At 37.6% G+C, this 22,790-nt stretch overlaps 1 protein-coding gene across 6 annotated transcripts in view; it reads left to right on the plus strand.

Moving 5' to 3' along the window:
* The window catches only part of LOC111869695 (partitioning defective 3 homolog), a 203,256-nt gene that overhangs the window by 149,857 nt on the left and 30,609 nt on the right, over positions 1–22,790 (plus strand). For 5 of the 6 annotated variants that reach the window (XM_033753529.1, XM_033753528.1, XM_033753532.1 and 2 more), the window contains 6 exons: positions 512–670; positions 6,571–6,696; positions 7,291–7,379; positions 14,958–15,053; positions 16,222–16,313; positions 19,066–19,231. In XM_033753529.1, the coding sequence (XP_033609420.1) occupies positions 512–670; positions 6,571–6,696; positions 7,291–7,379; positions 14,958–15,053; positions 16,222–16,313; positions 19,066–19,231 (728 nt within the window). The remainder of the gene's footprint in view (positions 1–511; positions 671–6,570; positions 6,697–7,290; positions 7,380–14,957; positions 15,054–16,221; positions 16,314–19,065; positions 19,232–22,790) is intronic. The other variant, XM_033753531.1, reaches the window with a different exon arrangement.

Consider the following 22,790-nt stretch of genomic DNA (forward strand, 5'->3'; position numbering starts at 1 on the left):
AGTACAGTCCAGTCAAAAATATGGTTTTTAATATGAACTTCATGTACTTGAACTCTATTCCACATTGAAGCAACAGTCCAGCCTGAAATTTATTTTGTAATACTAAACATTATGGAGCCGAAATTTTACATTATATCAAAGAATTGTTTCTAAAATGACAAAAATATGACCTTATTTCAAAATTATGCCAAAATATGCTGTAAAACCAATAAAACTCTAAAATATGCATTTATATGCACAATAAAAACGACATAATTTCAATAAGAATGACTGGAAACATGCATAATTACATTTAAAAATAGGAATAAACCCTAGGGAAAAAATATGACATGTCATAGAAATCCGGCCCCTAATTATCAATTTCAATTATATAGAAACCATTTATAATTTAAGTTTGTTTATGGCCTCAGTGGTAGGGACTAATCTTATTTCTGAAAGAACCTTGGTTACATTAAAGGAATATGGCTATGTTAGTTCATTGATAGCTGTATTACTCTGCTTGTTTTTGTAGGATTGGCAAGTCTTTACCGGAGGACACAGTGCCATGTCGAACAGGTGAGGTAGAGAAAGGTGGAAGGGCTGGTCTGACAGGAACATCATCAACAAGTGGTGGTCCTGCATCTGATCAGAGCAGTGACACACACACAGCAGACATAACCTATGCAAGCCAGTAAGCAGACGAAGTACTTGAGAAATCTTAAACTAATATATATTGTTTAAATGGCACATGGTATTTCTCAGTCATTCAGCCAGATGATGAAATTGTATCATGAAATAAGACACAGTTACTTCCTCATTTCTATTTCATCACATGTAATTGCCTTATAATTGAACACTGCATAACCACTCAAGCTGACTTAGAGATAAAAAGGTAAACCTGTCCCTCTAACCAGCTGTGTCACCAGTTGTGAGGCATTGAGGCTCCCACATTTTCTAGACAGTCAGCTCACAGATGCCAGTGATGCTGTCAGCCTTATGTGCCAGCCACCCTTTACCCCCAGGAAGATTCCTGGTAGTCATTTCTCTTAGAGGCTGAGTTGACTCCAGGGCCATAGTGCAGATGGAAGGAAGAATTGAAAAATCGAACAGTCTCATCAGGAATGGAACCCACAACCTTCCAGCTTACATAATAGTGCCTCAGCCGTTAGAATTTATAAAATTTTATAGCATCTGATGCAGTCAAACAGTAAAATTAAATGTCCTGCACTACACCTAATATACTAGAAGATAGTGTGTAAACATATTTAAATTGCAAAGGCTAAACAACTCTGTCCAGTGGGACTAATGGAGTTTTTACCACTTGAAAACTCAATGCCCTTACATGTTTCCGTCCTTATAGACCATCATCAGAGGGAACATCGGTACTTTTTGGAAACTACTATCACAATGGGTGTTTTGAATGTTAAAACACGTATACATACAATGTTTGTAATTCACAGTGTATACAAAATCCAACTTTTCCACAACTGCAGCAGCCTTCTTGGTATATTAAAGTTTTTAAAGGTTTTTAAAACTTTGTTATTTTAGTTAAAATTTATAAACCAAGTATGTTCATGTCCCTTCTCCTGTTGTCTTTCTTGTTGGGGCTGAACTTGTGCCACCTGTCTCTCTTGAGAAGGAGATTCTGCAAATATATTATGGGTATTGTATTATTTCAGTGACCCTATTGTATATATACATATATATATTGTGACATGTTGCGCAACGGAGGACCCCTACCTCCCCAGCGGCACGTGGCGGTAACGTAGCGCTCTCGTTACTACTTCTCGCGCTACGCAGGACACCACTACCCCCCTGGCGGCGGTGACGTGCCGAGCGGAGCCGAAGCGAGCCGAATCCCAGCGCACTGGTCGCTATGCAACACAGATAAACAGTGGTTGTGATAGATGACCCTAGCAACAGTGATGCCTACCACGTGGTTGTTTTCTCGTTGCCCTGCTGAGGGTTTATAAGGGAGCTACACAGCCGCCGATGACAGTTCTCAGTTCGCAAGTTACAAGTTACAGATGCGTGTGCGAGAATCAGTGATAGTTCGTGATAACCAGTTATATTTGGAGTGTGTAGTTCAGCGAGACTTGTATAGCTCCCGCGCTATTAATACATGAAGACTCTTGAAGGTAGTGTTAAGAGATTTTGTTGTAGGGTTTGTAAAGTGTGGAAACCCATAACATTGTTATCATTAATTGTAGCCGATACTTGTAGATCGTTAAATAAACCAATTAACCATCTCTGCGGCATCTTCAGTAACGAAACACGTTACAATATTTTAAGGATTTTGTTGTTTCATCCTACCTTGGTATTGTCCTGTGTTTGTTCGTGGCGTGCTGTGTTGTTTTACCTGTTCTAAAGTGTACTGCTCCGCGTAATTTATACTTCCTATGTCTGTGACGTTAATGTGGGTGCGTTCTGATGTTGTATTATGAGGTTGAACATGTTACGTTGGTTATTACTTTTTTTGTGTGTTTTTGTTCTTCTGTCAATTTATTGAATTTATTAAAGCAATTTATATGGAAATCGTCTTTTATATTCATGATGCCTCCTTTCTTGGCTTCTTCAATTATTTCCATGATCGGCCTGTACTGATGGCGTTTATTTAGTATATGTTGGCCAAATGCTGATTCGTCTTTCTTTAGTCGTATGTTTCATATGTGTTCTTTGTATCTTGTTCTTAGATTTCTACCAGTTTGGCTGATGTATACTTTTTGGCAGCTTTGGCATGTTATTTTGTATATCCCACTTTGTTCATATGAGTTTATTTCTTGTTTTTAATTTATTAGTTTACCTAATGTGTGGGTTGTTTTGAAGGTTACCTTTATGTTAGTGTTTTTGAATAGTTTTGTGATTTTTCGTATGTAATTTCTTGTGTAGGTATATGTGACCCATTCTTGTTCTTTTTTGGTTTCATTATTAAATAACGCGGTGCAGTACACTTTAGAACAGGTAAAACAACACAGTACGCCACAAACAAACACAGGACGATACCAAAGTAGGATGAAACAACTAAATCCTTAAAATATATATATGTATATATACAGGGCTTGAGGTGGGGTGGGATGCGGCGGAATGGCATCCCGGTTCTTTTCTGAATGGCTTAAAAGCATCCCGTTGCTTCTTTGGCAGTAAATGTAATGTACTGAGGTGGGGCGGGATGCGGTGGGATGGCATCCCAGTTCTATTTTCATTCCACCTCAAGCACTGTATATATAGTGTGACATGTGACCCCTACCTCCCCAGGGGTAACGTAGCGCTTGCGTAATAGGCGAGTCATCACCCCACCACTCTCCCCGTGGTGACGTCACCAAGGGATATCGCGGTCGCTAGGCAACACGGATAAACAGTGATGCCTACCACGTGGTTGTTTTCTTGTTGACCTGCTGAGGGTTTATAAGCGAGCTACCTCCGAGTTAGTTCTGAGTTCGCAAGTTACGAGTTACAGACGTGTGTGCGACAACTAAGAAGTCAGCGAGCGGAAGACTTATTGTGTGCTTTCGATACTTAGTGAGTGCTGTAGTACAGTTATATTTGGAGTGTGTAATTCAGGGAGACTTGTATAGCTCCCGCGTTATTAGTACGTGAAGACAAGTGAAGATCGTGTTAAGAGACTTTGTTGCAGGGTTTGTAAAGTGTGGAAACCCTTAATATTGTGATAATTAATTGTAGCCGTTATTTGTAGATTGTTAAATAAACCAATTAACCATCTCTACGGCGTCTTCTGTAACGAAACACGTTACAATACATTAGGGTCGCTGAAATAATACAATACCCATAATATATTTGCAGAATCTCCTTCTCAAGAGAGACAGGTGGCACAAGTTCAGCCCCAACAAGAAAGACAATAGGAGAAGGGATACGAATCTATACTTGGTTTATAAATTCTAACTTAAATAACAAAGTTTTAAAAAACTTCAAAAACTTTAATATACCAAGAAGGCTGCTGCAGTTGTGGAAAAGTTGGATTTTGTATACATTGTGCATTACAAACATTGTACGTATATGTGTTTTAACACTCAAAACACCCATTGTGATATTAATTTCCAAAAAAAAAAGTATCGATGTTCCCTCTGATGATGGTCTATAAGGACCAAAACGTGTAAGGGCGTTGAGATTTCGAGTAGTAAAAACTCCATTAGTCACGCTGGACAGAGTTGTTTTGTCTTTGTAATTTGTTAGTGTGACGGAACAGAATGAAACAAATCAAATTCATATTTAAATTACTGTACATGGTCCAAAAGCGGAAGGTGTAGTGAAATTAAAGTACAGGGTGTTTAAAAAATATGTGATGTAACTTCAGGAATGAGTTCCTCATATGTAGATAATAAAAATAGTTTGGATCAACATGGGTCTGGAAATGCATAATTTCTGAGTTAAGGCTTTCTAAAACCATAGAGTGATAAACTGAATTTTGAAACTCCCACAGACGATTTCCATCATTTACTACATTACGACAGTTGTGGTATCTGTCTGACACAATCTTGGAAACTTTCCAAATCTTAATAGGAGAAGTGTACAGTAATTGTGTGTTAAGCATGAGCTGTGCTGAAGCAGCATCTCCCTTCCGTGACATCATGGCTTCCAGCCATACCTTCCACGCTATCCCTTATTGTTGTCCTAGAGCCCCCCTCCTCCTCTACCCCTATACCATGTAGTTTTTCCCCTCCCTTCGTATCCCTGTGTGTCTCGGAAGGAAGTATGTTTTGGGAGCAGTGGAGTAGTCTGATAGTGGATCCATTCGGGCTAGGACATTGGCAGACCAGCGGGAGGAATTTCTAAATTTAGTTTCGGTGTAGATGGGAGCTGGCCACAGACGTCAGGGGAAAGGTATGGCGGTGATACATGGAGTTGTTTAGTTATATATATTTTCTTTGGGGCCGCCTGTGGCTGACCAAGAACCAGTAGTGAAGTCATGTTGTGCTGTAACGACTTCTGTACATAATGTAGGTGGGCCAGTGGAACTGGGCATGTCGGCTGAGTCGGATGCCATGAAGTGTGGATAAATATAGGGCTGAAATCAGCCATTTATGTTGGGTTGTTAGTGACATTGTATGGCCACAGTGCTCTATTTTTTTTTGTATATTCTTGTAGTGCGTTGTATTGTGTTTTGTTCTCATTAAATCTTGTTATTGTTATATGGGCGATCATTATAACTTCTGATAGGCCCTCCGCTGTGAGCTTGGATTCCCTGTGACGACCTTAGGGAGTATTGTGGACACGACACGAGAGCCTGTGACAATGAACCGCTCCTGACTTCATGATGGTTATAGGTGGTATGGTGAAAACGGGAGTAGCAGTGGTTCAAGCGTGTGGTGATTGCAAGTTGTTGAAACAATGTACTCAAATCAAGATCTAGCTGACATGCATTTCATGTTTGGTTTGGTGGACGGTAATGCTGTGGTGGTTCATCATTTGTACCAAGAAAGGTATCCAGGATAAATATGTCCAGATAGGAAACTATTTGTAAGTATCCATTGCCACCTTTGTGAACATGGGAATTTTGCACCTCGTGTTGCCAACACGACTCCTGAAGTAGAGGAGGATATTCTGGATGGTGTGAATGAAACTCCTAGAATCAGCACATGAAGGGTATCAGTGCAAGTGGGTGTTGCTCATTCGGCTGTTTGGGGAGCACTGTGAGAACAACAGCTGTATCCCTACCATCTGCAGCATGTAAAGGCCTTGTCACTACAAGATTACCCTGCCTGGGTAATGTTCTGCCAGTGGTTCTTACAACAGTGTGGTACAAATCCTGACTTCCTTTGCTTTGTGCTATTTATGGATGAAGCACAGTTCACAAGAGATGGAATCCAGAATTTTCACCATCACCATCTGTGGGCAGATGAAAATCCACATCTGATTCTTCCATCACATCACTAACAGCAGTTCTCCATCGACATCTTGACCAGTATTCATAGTGATAATTTATTCGGACCCTGTGTATTCCCAAACAGGCTTGCAGGGCACAATTACAAAGCTTTCTTGGAAAGCAACATGTCTGATTTCTTGGTCAACATGCCACTGATCACTTGTTTAGAACTTCCCTTCATATGTGATGGCACTGCCACGCATTTCAGTCTTATTGCCCGCAGGTATCTGAATCAAAAGTTTCCTGGTAGGTGGATGGGTAGAGGTGCACCAATTTACTGGCCTCCACACTCACCTGATTTAAATCCACTGGATTTCTGCTTGTGGGTACATTTAAAATCGTTGGTGTATTCGTCTCCAGTGGATGATGTGGAAACTCTTCAAAATTAAATTGTGGTAGGTTTTCAGACAATATGCAACATGCCAGGAATTTGGGATCATCTTCAGGTGGCAATCAGCTAAGGCCTATATTCAGATAGTAGATGGACATGTGGAAGATTTACTGTAAGGTATTTGAAGAGCTGAGTGTCATAGACAGACCTTAAAACTGGGAAGCTATGCATTTCCAGACCTGTGTTTAAAGAAACTATTTTTATTATCTACATATGAGGAACTCATTCCTCAAGTTATGCCATGTATTTTTGAAACATCCTGTATACAGAATAGGGTAAAACTAACTATCAATTCATTTTGATGTTTTATCATGTTTAGACTATCTCTGGAGGAAGCAGCTGGTTTCACAAGGGATGCATTTGGACGGCAAAGTATGTCAGAAAAACGCCATGCTACCTTGGATGCCAAACACACTGATACATACCAGCGCAACAAGAAACTTAGGTTGGTTTGCATAAGTTCACAAGTGCATGCATGTGTCTCAGCCAGGTTTGCTTCATATTATTACTGCTAGAAGAATCCAGAAAGTCTGTTGATGTCAGGATTGAATTAGTAATATTGTATGAAATATTGAATAAATTATGTGACAAAAGATCATGAAGGCATATGGGGGAGTGGATATATAGATACACATTTTCTTGACCTTGGCACTAGCTGGAGGTGAGTGGTCAGCTTCATGCTCCTGCTGCTTTACCCCTGGGAAAAGAGACCCCAATACCCATTGGATAGGAGGCTGGGTGGGCCCCAGAGCTGGTCTAAACAACATGGAGAAGAGAAAATTCTTGCCCCCATCAGGACTCGAGCTCCGACCCTTTGGTCATTCAGCTTGTAGCCAGTCACTGTACCAACTATGCTATCCTGCCTCACATGAAGATGTACCAGTATTAAATATTAAGAAATTTTTGAATTTCAAATTTAAACTTTTATGTGAAATAGTATTACATATTCCTAAATATGGCCACATCAGAATGTAATTGATAAATCTGAGTAATGGTCACCAATATTAATCTTATTGAAAATCTGTTTCTGTATTTGCAGAGAAGAGCGAGAGAGACAGCGACACATGCAGCTCCAGCAGCAGCAATTTAATGACCAAAAGAGGACAGAATCACAGATTAAGGATGGAGGTAAAATGGAACATTCTGAAAAGAACTTACAATATCTGTTTTTCTTGAAATGTTTTAATCTGGACACTGACTTAGCTAGAACTTTAAATTAATTACTGTAAAATGTAATTATCTATTTATGTGCATAATTTGCCTAACAGAAATTCCAGTTCTTAAATTTGTCACATATAACTGGTATGTTTCTCAGAATTGCCAGGTTCATTGTTGTTTACATGTGAACAGTATTTCACATAAATCTGCAGTTCATTTTCTAATCTGTCTCTGGTGTCTAGCTCCAATTGGCCATTAGTTATTACCTATGAAACTGAAAGCTAAATTTTCCAAGGTTGCCATATTGTTTTCTATTCTGGAATTGGGAGGGGGCCTTGAGAAGAATTGTATATTCTTCATAGATCTGTTATCACACAAAATTTGAGAACCATACATTAAAATGTCCATGTTAGTGTTATTTTTGTCTTCACAGTTATGTATATTTGGTTATAAAACCTTTTTATTCTCTCACTTTTGAAAGTTCTGAGGTCTTTGAATTTTTATTGTAAATCTACAAGACATTTTTAACCTTCATCATCTGATTTGAATCTGCTGCTACAACACTGGAGGCTTGATTTAAACTTGGCAGTAAGGGGATTAATGTTGTAAACAGTGTGACACTAGAATTGCTGCAGTTTGCTGAACTACTGCATGCACAGCACAGTGGTAACAGACATGTAAGATGAAGCTTAAATAATCTCCCTTATTTTATGAGATAAACAGTTGCTACAGACGCATATTCCAAATGTTTATGGGTGACCCCATGAACATATAGTTGTGACATGTTCTTTGGTGAAGGAAAGGAGCTGTATCATGTAATGGTAACAGAACAGTTGCAGTTAACGTTTTTATAAGTAGAACACTTAACGAAGATGCATAATTAAAGTAATTAAAGTGGATTTTTATACTGAGTGACACATTTTCTGTCAGACAGTGACAGTTTGCCTTGGCTGAGCATTACCAATTAATCCCAATATAAGTCTAGAATTGCTCTATAAGAACAATAAATGCAGCTTACCTACTTTGTAAGGAGTGCTAAAAATGTTGTTCCTATATATGTCCATACGCTCTCGGCATCATTTAGACAGACTGAAATTGAGCCAAAGAAAAGATTAGTTTCTGTAAGTTTATCTAATATGGTGAGAAAAGTAATATGAAGTTGTCCCTACCATGCCATGAAGATGTGCCAGGACGTTGAGCTATAGCTCCACCATTCTTGACCTCAGCACTAGATGGAGGTGAGTGGTCAGCTTCATGCCGTGTCCACTTTACTCCTGATAAAAGAGCCCCTATACCCATTGGATTAGGATTTTTGTTAGTGCTAGTGGGTTGGGACTAAGTCCCTTGTACTGCGGCCACTTCTGGCCTATTGTACCAGCCCCAGATGCTAGGTGAGGGTGATTGTGGAGCAGTTGGCGGAATGAAGATTGGCAGGGGAAACTGAAGTACTTGAAGAAAACCTGCGCCAGCGCCACTTTCTCCACCACAATCTCCACCACAAATCCCACTTGACCAGACCCAGGATTGAACCCGGGCCGCCGCGGTGAGAAGCCACTGACTAACTGCTTGAGCTATGGCGTGGCCTTGGATGAAGGGTTGGCTGGGCCCCAGACTCACTCTGGATGATGTAGAGTAAAGAAAGATTTCTTGCCTCTAGCAGGAATTGAACCCCATTTCATATTTCTTCTGGACCTGATTTTGAAATGCAAGGCATTGTGGTGGCTGTCATGAATTTACACAATATAACATCTCATTTCATTTACTTTCTCTTCAGTTCATAAAAAGTATTTCTAATGACGTCTTTATCCAAAATCTTCCCTGTAGATTTCACTTCATTCATAAGTTTATGGATGGCCAGTTGTGCTTGGAATTGTAACCCCAGGAAGATTCAGTGAAACTTACTTCTACGAGGGTGAGTCAAATGAAAACCGTAATTTTTTTTTTTAATTTAATTTATTGATTGAAAGCGGTACACAAATATATCATTTTCTACATAGTCTCCATTTCGTGCAATACAGGCCCTCCGGTGTTTACAAAGTATATGGATTCCTCTAGAAAATAATTCTTGTGCTTGTCTGCGCAACCACTCTTGCACTGCCTGCTGTACATCTTCATCAGAACAGAACTTCTTTCTTCCCATTGCCTCTTTGAGTGGCCCACACATGTGGTAATCACTTGGGGCCAGGTCTGATGAGTATGGCAGATGTGAAAGACACTCAAAGTGTAAGTCTTGGATTGTTGCAACTGTTGCACGGGCACTATGGGGCTGCACATTGTCATGTTGCAAAAGGACACCTCTAGTTAAAAGTCCACATCGCTTTGATCTGACTGCAGGTTGAAGATGATTCCTCATGGAATTTGAGGCACTGGTGATAGTGTTCCCCCGAGGCGTGTAGTGCTCCAAGAGTATGCTTTGTTCATCCCAAAAGAGAGTCAGCATAATCTTCCCTGCAGATGGCTGCGTCCAGAACTGCTTGAGTTTTGGTGATGAGGAATGACGCCCTTCCTTGCTCATTCTCTCTGGAGTCAGCTGCTGTGGCACCCACCTTGCAGACACTTTGTGAAACCGGAGCACATCATGAATGACATGGTGCGCTGATCCGTGACTCATGTTAAGAATTTCGGCTATTTCATCCACCGACACTTGGCAATTCTCCATCACTACGGCTTCAACTGCTGCATTAGACTCGGGGGTCACGACTCTGTGCACCTGACCCGGGTGAGGAGCGTCTGCCACAGACGTCACACCATTTCTGAATTTCCTACTCCACTCTTACACTTGCTGCTGTGACAAGCATGCATCACCATACTGAACATTCATCCATTAATGAACTTCAGTCAGTTTCACACCTTCACTGATCAAAAAACAAATTACAGAATATTGTTCTTCTTTTGTGCATGTACAGGTACGTAGTGGAGCAGCCATCTTCAAACCAGCACTGTGAAATACTGCCACCTATAGGATACTCTTTATAGCATTGGTAACATGTCTACCAACTTATAGGACAATGGTGCAATATTTCGAATTTTTATCTCAGTTTTACGGTTTTCATTTGACTCACCTACCTACATTTTATAGGCATATGTCTGAATGATTTTTGCAGCCCGAGATGGGAATTCATAAAATCTTCCCAAGTATTAAGATGATAACAAGAGTTTTCTCTACTTTACCAAAATGTGTATTGTAAACACAATTTGTAACTCTAACCAGTTTTTCACAATGCACTAAAGAGTACTTAAGTTACATCTACTTTGTTCTGTGCTAGTGTTACCAGCCATTACATTTCTGATGTGGGTAAATTGCATGCTACTGTTCAAAGCAAAAATGGTTATCTGAGAAGTTTTTGAAGTTTGGGATTGAAAAATCAACAGTCATATTGAGATCAAGATTTTTTCTCAGTTCAGTCACAGAAATTTGAGACTTGCATATGACTAAAAAAAGGTACTTTTTGACAGCTTTTGAACCATATCTGCTCTTAATGATAACCAGTATGTAACACACTTGCAGCCTTGTTTACTGAAGTGAAAATTACTACTTAACATGCTTTTGACACTACTGCACTCTTGTTCATTTGGAGGAGAAAACATAAATGAATCCCTTCTCATGTAAGCATAAATCATTTAATTGGAATTTTCACATAGTACTCAGCCTCAGTCAGTCAAGGCAGGATGGAATGATAGTGATTGGCTGAAGACAGGCTATCAACAGCCTGTAGTATGGAAGTAATAGAAAACTGTAACTTACCAGAAAGACCCGCTGTGGTAATGGAATAATTTCGAGCATGTAAGAATAATACAGTAAGTTCACTGATCAAGGAAACCTGGCAACAATGCACAGTGGACACAGCATCTCTCACAGATTGCTGCTGTAACTGCCGATAGCAGAACGAGTCTTTAGCGCTGATAAACGCGCACCATCAGGCTGTCTGATCTAGTCACTGCAGTAAGTTGCATTAATAGTCAGTCTGTGTTATAGGTGTCGATAGGTAGTCGACATTTATACTGAAATGAAGTTTGGTATTGAACAGTGTATATTCACTGACAAAACTATTGCAAGGAAAAACTTACAGAAAATGTATCCATAAATTTCGTTGCAAATATCCTGACTTGCCAGTTCCCACAAAGTCATGTGTATCCAAGCTTGTGAAAAAGTGGTGGGCCACAGGTTCAGTGTGTGACATAAAGAAGCACTCGGAGAGGATTGTGCTGACTGAAGAGAAAGTTTGGGATATTGTGGCATGGCTACAGATCAGTCCTCAAAAATCATTAAGACACTTATCACAGAAAACCGGTGTTTCACTAGGATCCACTTTCAGAGCCACAAAATTAATCAAATTTCACCCGTATAAAATAACAGTTGTGAATGAGCCGAAACAACCAGCAAGAATTCGTTTTTGGAACTGGCTGCTGCAAAATGTTCATGATGGACTCGTGGATCCACAGCTTCTGATCATGACTGATGAAGCATGGGTTCATGTTAGTGGCCCATTCAGTGCACAAAATGTAGGAATATGGAGCAATGAAAATCCTCACGCTATGCATCAAGTGCCATTACATAGTGAAATGGTAGTGTAGTGTACTGTAAGTCCGCGGCAAATCATTAGTCCATTATTTATCCATGAAACTCTGAACTCTGCCACTATGTTAATGATATACTGAATCCTTCTTCAATCAGCTGACTGCTGAAGAAAGACAATATGGCTATTTTCAGTAAGACAACACTACTACAACCATGGTTGCGATACAGGAAGTGTTTGAAGAGAGACTAATCAGTAGAGGACTGTGGCCTCCCAGATCTCAGTTTTTGCAGTTTTTATCTTTGGGGAAACCTGAAGGGAAAAGTCTACAAGAATAACCCTCACAGCATGGAAGCTCTGCGGAATGAAATAAGACACACTTTTTTAGAAGCTTGGCTACTCACAACTTTGTGGAAAGTGGTGAGTCAAGATATTTACAATGAAACTTACAGATTCATTTACTGTAAGTTTTTTCCTTGCAAAAGTTCCAACAACAAACACGCTGTTCAGTAGTGAACCTCATTTATGTATAAATGTCAACTGCCTATCGACACCTGTAACACAGACTGACTATTAATGCAACTTACTGTAGTGACAAGATCAAACCACCTGATGGTGCACGTTTATCGGTGCTAATGACTTGTTCTGCTATCGGCAATTACAGCATCAATCTGTGTGAAATGTTGTGTCCACTGTGTGCTGCTCCCAGGTTTCCTCGATTGTTGAAGATGTGAAGAATGTACATTTCATTTTGCAACTCTTAATACTACAAACATTTAGTCATGATGCAAAACATAATTTTTTAACACTAGATGTTGACTATGGAAAGAATTCTATTCTCTCTTTCAAAGTTAAAAATGTAATTTTCTTTATTCGCATAGTGGGTCCTCTCGGCACATTGCCCCTCTTTGGACTATTGTACCTGCCCTGGGTGATTATGAGGATGGAGAATTTGGTGGATTGATGATTGGCAGGGGAAACCAAAGTACTCGGAGAAAACCTGCCCCAGCACAACTTTGTCCACCACAAATCCCACTTGACCAAACCCAGGCCACCGCTGTGGGAAGCTAGTGACTTAACTGCTTGAGCTATGGTGCAATCTAAAATATAATCTTAATTATTCTGTTGTGACAGCTGTTCTGTTAAATGTTTTAATTTGTTCTGTTTTATATTCAGTATAGTATGAGTGTCATGTGAATGTTCCTATAACATGTATACTGGAAAGTGATAAAGAGGTATAATCTGTTAACATAGTTTCCTGTTTGTAAAATGCTTGATTTCTGTCTTCTTTGCATTCAGTGCATAAAGGGAACGTATAACAGGAAGTCACATGTGTCTGCCCACTCATGTTTTGTCTCTCAAAATAATTTATGAAATTATTTGCTTGGTTATAACTGAAAATTGGCACAAAAACTTCACTTTGATCTGCATCAATCTGCTCCAATCCCAAATTCACATGTACTTCAAATCACAGAATAAGATGCTAAAATTGAAAGCACCCATGCTTTATATTTGTGAGTATCTGAACTCACTGAGTTTTGACTGAGAGGCTGAATATTCTGATCCCGGTTTTATGTCGTTTGCATCAGTCATTCCAGGTACCTGCAGTAGTAGTAAAGTAAGATAGGTCAAGACCACTTCCTTACCATATTCAATTCAATTCAATTTTATTTCATCCATGAATCATTATAGATGATATGGGACAAGTCAAAGATTAAGCCATATACTTCCCTGTTCACTGTTCATAGCTGTCTATATAAGAATTAAATTCTATAATTTTTATTCAAACATATATTTTGCTGAAACATGGAAAGGGTTTATGCAGATTTGTCTTTGTGGTATATGGACATGAAGACTCTATGGCAATTCATAAACTTTTAACTTTCTGCAAGAGGTTGTCAGGAATTCCACAGACATTTTTCTTTAATTGTGGATATTAGTATGAATGCCAATCTAAAAATTAATTTATAATAGTAGAGTAAAATCTGAAAAATGCTTTGATACTCAAGTAAATTTTTCACATCTGAGTTTTTGTCCTAGAGCATTTAAAGCGGGAATTTGTAGTGGTGCCTGAGTGGTGAATTTGTTAAGCAAAAACACTTTATTATGACTTGTTTCTCTCAATATTGTTGGAACAAGAATGGCACCCAGAGGGAGATTATTGAGTTTAATTAGTGTTGCTTCTGATTCTGCACTACACCAATTATTGTGCAGTGAGCATTTGCATTTTTTTTTTGTTTGTTAATTTCTGACACAAGATACAAGTTGAGAGCAGCATACCTGCTTGAAACTGGGGTTTCATGATAAAGTAGCACAGAAACTAAATATTGGAATATTGAATGCTCACTTGCCATAAAATGTAGCCTCGTAATACATCCAGCATTAATTTGAGTTTTGGCACTTGTATAAAGGCAAATTTTCCATTTTTTTTTTCTCGTTTTGGAATTTAATGTGTAATCACATTTCTTCTATAAATCTATAATGGAAATGTACTTAGTTTTCAGACAAGAATCATCTATTTTTCTGTAACGATATATTCCTTTCTTACTCACTAAACATAACAGCCCCAACTCCTCTTTGCTTCATCTTATATCATGTTCATTCTAATATGTACATTCGAAAACAATCAACATTTTTAGTTTTCTGTTATCCATGGTGTTATGAAGTTTGTGTAACTAAGGAATTGCTAATAATACTTTTGTGAAGCAAATAAGTAGACAGGCGTTTAGAGGTAATTAATGACAAATTTTATCTAATATGCTGAAAATGCAGTAATTTTTTATAAGTTGTAATCATTTGAAGCCTAGTGTGTTTTGCTCTGTTTGTGTTTCCTTTGTTTGCAGTTTAATGTGTATTGGGACTTGTGAGAATGTAATGTTGTATGGACTAACAGTGTATGTTGACTAATTGTCTATACCCAAATCCTTAAAATATTAAAATGTTATTCATTGATTATTAACAATTAATATCTCCATGGACTTGTAAGTTCATGTGCAAAGCATTGAATGATGTTCTCTTCATCTGTTTTTAGTGAAACCAAACCAGGAAATAATAGCATCCAGTATGATTCGAGCCAACTCAGTAGAATCTATAATTAGTGTAACTCGATCACAAGCTGACTCAGAAAGTACGTACTTCTTTGGTCCTTCAATCAATTTAATCTGTTCTTCTCATTTCCATTATCATTACAGTATGATCAATGCATATTTCTGTATTATACAAGATTAGAGAATATACATATATAATTATAATAGTATCTGTTTTGTAGGGTAGGCTGTTTCCATAGCTAAGAAACAAAGTTATTTGATTTTAGGCAAATTTAAAAGCAACCTGTTTGACTGTCACAGTACATTGCTCTTGGTGTTCAGTTTGGCAAACCATTGCTTCTGTCTTCCTGCAGTTTAATATCTGAATGCCGTGTGTCTGTACAATGTAAAGACAGGGACAAGCACAGGCCCACATTATAAGGGTGAACAAATGCCATTAGAAGGCACACATTTTGTACGTGTGCTTTACAGGGACTTGACACATTTTACATATTGCTAAGCAGTCAATATCAACAGTGAAATTGAAGAAATCCCAGAATTAGAAACGTTACAAATTCTGCTCATGATCTGATATTGCTAGGTTTATTAAATCAAGAAGAGTGAGATGGATTGGATATCGTGGCTCACAGAGGAAGAACAGATCCAAACAAACTGTTGGTTGAAAAGCTCTGTAGAAAGTGATCACTAGTGAGAGGTGTGTAGATGAGAGGATAATGATAAATGGACCTTAGATAAATACATTGACCAAACTCATTCAGTATAGTGGATGTGTTTTTGTGATTATCACCATCCTGAATTCTGATAATTATAGATTTTAAGTCCATCACATTCAGATTTGATAGACATATATGGTTCTGACCTGTCTTTGTCACAGTAAAGAGGAATAATCAAAATTCAAATATTCAGAAGCGCATATTGATTTCCTTGTGCCATGTTATTGTTATTCCTATGTTGCATGTTGATGTAAATCAGAAGTAGAAGGAATGGGCATGATATAATTGTAATATAGTGCATGACTTATTAATGTCACTGCTTGTTCTAATACCATTTTTCCCTAAAATTTTATGTTTTTCATAAAAGTATTTCTTTTATTTGGTCTAGTTACTGATCAGGAGTGTGGATTTGTTATTTACACATAGATCATATAAAGGCTATTCTAGTTTGACTAGATAAATTAGTACATGTTGAAATTCTGTTTTATGGTTGTAATATTACCTTTTATCATACCTCAATTTTCTTTATGTGTAGGATTGGATATTCAGGTAAAGAATGAATTTGGGCCATCGCTAGGGATGAAAAAATCATCAAGTTTGGAGTCTTTACAGACAATGGTGCAAGAAGTAAGTACAGTATGTGAAGAGTAAGTTTCAAAATGTAAGTTAGTTGTGAAGGGCTTCTTTATATGACATTATCAGTGCCTGAATAATGTTCACAAATTTGTGGATATATGTACTCGTATGTGAAATACAGAACTATTAAATGCAAGATTTATATATTATAATATTATATATTATATTCATGATTACAGAACAGTGCTTGACACAAGAAGACATAATTTTGAGGAATCTGAACTTAACTGAAACGTTTAAATGAACAGCATCTGAACCATGAATTTCAGCCAGTAATTTCCCAAGAATCGGCTAAAACCAGTCACAATTACCCTGAAGTACAACTTTTGTAATTTTACATATTTTGAAATTGTGTTCAGTCCAAAATGCACTTAATTCAACATTGCAGATATAAATAGCAGCAGATCACAGTTCCTTCTTGGACATATCTCAGCTGCAAAACTTATACACAATATAATCTATGAAACACACTCCCTTTTTGGCATCTCTGAAATATTATCATGAATGCTATTTCATCAACTAATATGTCAAGATGAGAGGTCAATCTTAAACTTTTACTTTCATTTTCATCTACTTATATAGTTAATATCTGTAAATATTTTCCACAAGACCATACAGAGTGAGAATTAAATGTTTATTTTGGTTCGAAGCAGCAGGTATAGAATCTAAAATATTGTATTTCAGCATCTCGTTGCAGTAATGTACCACTTACACACATTCACTTCCATCTTAAATGCAACTTTATTTACAATTACTTTTTTACACAAAAATAAAAGTTAAAAAATTAACCATTAGAAATTGCTACATGTTTCGGCCAACTTTCCAGCATGTCAAAATTGCTACCCTGTATTTTCAGTGTAATTAAGATGAATTATTTCCTAAGTTATAATATTTCAGTGTTTTCCATTTTCATCATCCATTCATTAAAAATAACACTAAGTGACTCACACTCAACTAGTCCAACAATGTAGAGACATACATACCAGTGGGACACATAACAACAAGATAATAACACCACACCGACACCGATGCGAGCTACACAAGTAACATGAAAAACACTGATGCTGCAGAAGGAAGGCAGCGCATGAAAACATAACAAGTGAAGGTTTCCAACAAATGTTTTAACGAGTGAATAACAAAAATGGAAAATGTAATAGTTTAACTTAGGGAATAATTCATCTTAATTACATTGAAAATAGAGTGTAGCAATTTTGAAAGGTTGGACAGTTACCTGAAGATGGCCAAGTATGGCTGAAATATGTAGAAAATTCTAATTGTTAATTTTTATTTTTATTTTTATGTAAAGGAGTTATTTTACATAAAGTTGCATTTAAGATGGAAGTTAATTTAAAAGTTATGAAAGTGTGTTCCTTCTTTTTTTCACTTAAACAATTAAATCTTGCCAGTTGGTTTTCCATAGCAACATAATACACCCAAGATTCAGCCACATGGTTTATGTTCCTTCAACACCACATCATGATTCCTCAGAAAAGGAAGTGATTTATGCATAATTTAATGCACCAGAAGTACAAGAAATTTGTTCTGGATACCAGTTCAGGAAATCATTCCAGCAAGTTTGAAGTCACTGAAGTACCAGAGATTAAGCAGAAATCCCGTGTAATTGTATAATAATTAATTCCACTATTAAGTTTTTTTAGCTCTTGTTTTATAAACATCCACAATTTAGGGTCCTGTACCTTAACTACCAAACCTCATGCTGAGTGGTGTTAACTGTCACTGCTTTCAGTGCATGCACTGTTTTGTCATTCAGAAGTTCTACACGAAGAACATAAACATGATTCTTCACTTCATCCCAGCTTTAAATTGTTGGCACCATTTAGTCAAGTCGTGTTGGAATGAAGGCCTTCACATAATATTCTGTTGTGTTCAGTTTCCACTAAAACGTTTTGGAAATGACATTTCCTACAGTTCATTCTTAACTTACAGACTTACTTTCTTTATTAATATTGGCTGTCTTTATAGTGAACTTGTCTATCACAAACATGAGTGAACGCACCTATTAGACCCATAATCAATTGGAAGAATGTACCAGCATATGAGTTAGCAAAACAATTGTCAAAAATATTACAAAATTGCTTAAAACTACCACATACATACATACATACATACATACATACAATGTATGCAATTCCAAACCAACCTCCCCCCACATTAAAAACCATAGAATTGAATAGAAATATAAGAATGTTTTCCTTCGATATAGAAAATATGTATACAAACATACCAAGAAAACACATTATAAACATAACCAACAATATACTAGAGAATAACATTGAAATTCAATCCCATCAATAAATTAGATTATTTAATTAGAACTACTTCTCTATTCCTGAAGCTATGTGAAAATTTTGGTCTACCAGCATTTGTAGTTAATTAATTTAATTTTAACTTTATTTATGATTTGGGGCAAACCATAAATTCTTGTAGATTCTAAAGGACTATGATGGTGGTGTATAATATTTGGGATTACTGGGGTAGTGGACTTTATCCATCACTTGGTATTCTAAAGAACACTGAAGAATACATTTTGGAGGTCCAGTGATTGAGGTCAGCTCTTTCTACTGCACCCAACAGAGCATGTCTCTCCCACCCCATCACCTGAGGATGCAAACAGATCCAGTTTCCGAAATGTGTTCATTAGGGCTGTTTAGAATACTGGATAGTACATGAAGACCAAAATCCTAGTAATCCGGAGTCATAAGTTTTGATTTTATTCCTACAGATTCAGATGCAGGAAGAGTCTGATCCAGCATATACTTACCGAAATGCTCAGGGCGCAGTCAGGGTGATTCGAGGTCGAGGCTGCAATGAGAGTTTCAGAGCTGCTGTGGATCGTAGCTATGAAGCACCTCTTTCAGATCTGCGCTCAAGAATTGAGATGGAAACTCGTAAGTTCATAATCACTAAAGAACCAGATGTAACAGTTCTCTTTCACCCCCCCTCCCCCCACGATTCCTGTGCTGTCAATCTTACCATTTTCATGGCTCTTCTTTGGACATAATTAACAGTACATGCAGTTCTGTTTCGGCTACCCAATTCTGCTGCTACCACTGGCACACATTTTTGTGGCTCTTCTTTGCAGTATGTGCTAGTGCTGGATGCATATATAGAGGCAGGTTGCAGATCTATAGACCATAGCAAGAAACATCAGATTCTCACTGTCTCATGCTGTAGCTGAACCAGTCAGGTGCTGTTAGTGTGCAGTATTTCATGATCTGTATTTTCTGATGTCTGAGACACTTGCAGCAAGCTAGCAGTGCACTGTTGCTAATCAGCTGCTGTAAGGAGCAAATATAAATATAATATGTGCTCAGACAAGTTATCAGTGATCAGAAGAAAGGACAGTGATTTAAGCAAGCTGACAGTGAGTTCATGAATGTGCGGGCTCAAGCATCATTTTTCTAGCTTTAGTGATTTGATTTTTATAGTTGTTTTAGTTGTGCTTTGCTTAAACGTGCATTCTCCACCAATACAGATAGGTATTTTTAACTTATCACACAGTATATTCGTATTGTAGGTTGAAAGTGATCTCATATTCATAGAAGGTTGTTCTAGAAAGGCAGTGATTTGAATCCCATGTTTGTAGTCAAGGTTAGTTAGAATTGTATGATGTTTCATTTGTAACTCTGTCTCATGTAAAGAAGTACAAAACACTATAAGGAAACCGGATTTTAAACATATGACTCACTTCAATACTAGGGTTTGTTATTCCATACAGTAGTCAAAATACTGATCGAGCATGGTTGCATTTATAAGGCAAATAGGCTGTGCATGATGCATTTTTGTATGTCTCTTTTGTGACAGCAGATCTTAAAGTGGTATTTTGCTGTTTCTAAAGCCTGAATCAATTTATGAAAAAATCATGTCTTTCAATAGACTGAGTGGAAGCTGTGGTAGTCCCGGTTCCAGCTACCGTGGTTGGGTTCATGAAATAGGATTCACTGTGTCTAATTTGTTTAAAATATGTATCTCATGAAGAACAAAACAAACTGCATATTTCAAAATGCCAGAGTCTTCACAGCTGAAGCTTGTAGAATGAAATTTAATAAACAAAAATTAAAAAAATTTGGGTTGATTACAGTGCAGCAATTACAATCCAGTTAAACTCATATAGGAGCAATCTCAGTTTTTGCAATTTTTATCTTTGGGGAAACCTGAAGGGAAAAGTCTACAAGAATAACCCTCACAGCACAGAAGCTCTGCAGAATGAAATAAGACGCACTTTTTCACAAGCTTGGATACACACGACTTTGTGGGAGGTGGTGAGTCAGGATATTTACGACAAAACTTATGTATACATTTTCTGTAAGATTTTTCCTAGCAAATGTTTCGACAATAAACACACACTGTTCAGTAGTGAACTTCATTTCAGTATAAATGTTGACCACCTGTCGACACCTCTAACAAAGACTGACCATTAATGGGACTTATTGCAATGAAAATATCAGACCACCTGACGGCATGCGTTTATCAGCGCCAATGACTCATCCTGCTATTGGCAATTACAGCATCAATCTGTGAGAAATATTGTGTTCGCTGTGCGCTGCTCCCAGGTTTCCTCAATGGTTGAACGCCCCATATGTCTTCTTGTTCGGATCATGGCTGACCTGCTCCCCATTAGAGTGCAATACGTATAATGTTTTGCCAAGTTCCTTCTCTCCTGCAGTTGTATATATCCATATTTAAAATTTGCCTACATGCTGTCATATTGAACCTTTCAGTTTGTATATAGTTCAGTAAGTAATGTTGTTATTGATAGGGCAAAACAGTTCAAAAATAGATACAGTAGAACTTGGTTATAACGTCATCAAAGGGACCTAAAAATAGTGTCGTTATAAACGAATGTCGTTGTAACCGAAATGGGCACTTCCACAGTAGCCTTATGTTAGTCATGTAAAAATCTACCAAAAACCGAGTTAAAATGTTGCATTTTTTAGTGAAATACGTAGTTAAGTACAGACTAACGTAACATTAACGTGGAATTGCCCAAATGTGTAATATCAAAGACATATTACAGCGCTTTTCACTGACAATACACACAATATTTCACGAATCACTTTAACTTTCTCTTCAATGCTTAAAACTTTCCTTTTCATTGCCATGTTTTCGCTACTGCACTTCTCTGGGTTTAGGCAGGAACACTATAGGGTAATTAGACAATGTGAGGTCCTGTTAGACGAGATTCTAGGAAAGGAATGCAGTTAACAACCTGCCGCGTCTTCTTGCACTATTCACGCAGTCCCACCCCACACCCTTGTTTTTGCATAAAACCCACGCTCCTCTTGCAGCCCGCGGTCGTATTCTTCCAGGACAGTCACGTCAGCAAGTAGAGAAAGTGAGGGTGGGCAGACACATCGAACTTTCCCACGATATCAGAGAAATTCAGGAATGAAAATGACGTTACATACGAGGTTGATGCATTTGTGCATGTCGTACTAAGCAAGGTATAAAAACAGTTGCTTTATGAGGAATTAGTTCGTACCATTGAATATTTGATGCAATAGACAAGGTGTCGCAGAAACCGATGTTGCTATAACCAAGTTTTACTGTATATGACATGTTCTCTGATTGGGCATGATCATTTGCTTTTAGCCATTTATTAACCAGCTAACCACCAAACTGTATGGGGCAGTGTCAGTCTTGAGAAACTAATAATTACTCAGTTAATAATGAAATTTCCGGTCTGTCATGGAACCCAAGGGACTCTTATTCTCCTCGAGCCTGCCACTGGGCCCCTTCTTTTGAGTTAGATTAATCCAATCAGCATCTTCCCACCCTGTTTCTTTAATATCCATTTTAATATTACCCTCTCTTAAGCTTCTCTTAAGCACTACTTGAATATTTTTGTTAGGAGCATTTGTGGTATGGTATCAGATCACTTCAGTTTTCTGTTTTAAGTGAAGATGTGATGTGTTCTCAGTATGATATAACTTACTTTGTGGTCCATTTATTTTGTATTTATTCATGTTTCTTCTAAATATAAACAGGGAAATCTGAGAAGGGATTAAATGTTAAAGTATATGTAAATATTATTCTGGTTTATCTCTGAAGTTTATAATGTGGTGGTAATATTTAATCGCAGCTAACATAGGTATACTGAGACAGTTCTATATGTATAATACAAATTCCGTCGCAAATGTAACACTTTATTGTAGTTCTTGTTCTCCTTCTTTCACACTACATGTTTTGGCTGCAACCGGCCATCATCAGGTGTATTTCACTTCACGTAGCTGTCACACTGCACTCAATATTAACATTTAAACTCCAGATTTTCAATTGTTCATTGCTCTGTCGTCAATCAGTATCTGATATTCCAGAATTCCCCTTGTCGATTTTTGTCAGTTATGTTTAAAATCTTTATTAATATTCATACGTCGATTGGTTTAAAATTTTAAATTCTCAATTTAGCTTTAATATTTACAATTTAAATTTAAAATCAAAATCACA

Source organism: Cryptotermes secundus, unplaced genomic scaffold (assembly GCF_002891405.2).
Source record: "Cryptotermes secundus unplaced genomic scaffold, Csec_1.0 scaffold1344, whole genome shotgun sequence".
NCBI classification, from domain to species: Eukaryota; Metazoa; Arthropoda; class Insecta; order Blattodea; family Kalotermitidae; genus Cryptotermes; species Cryptotermes secundus.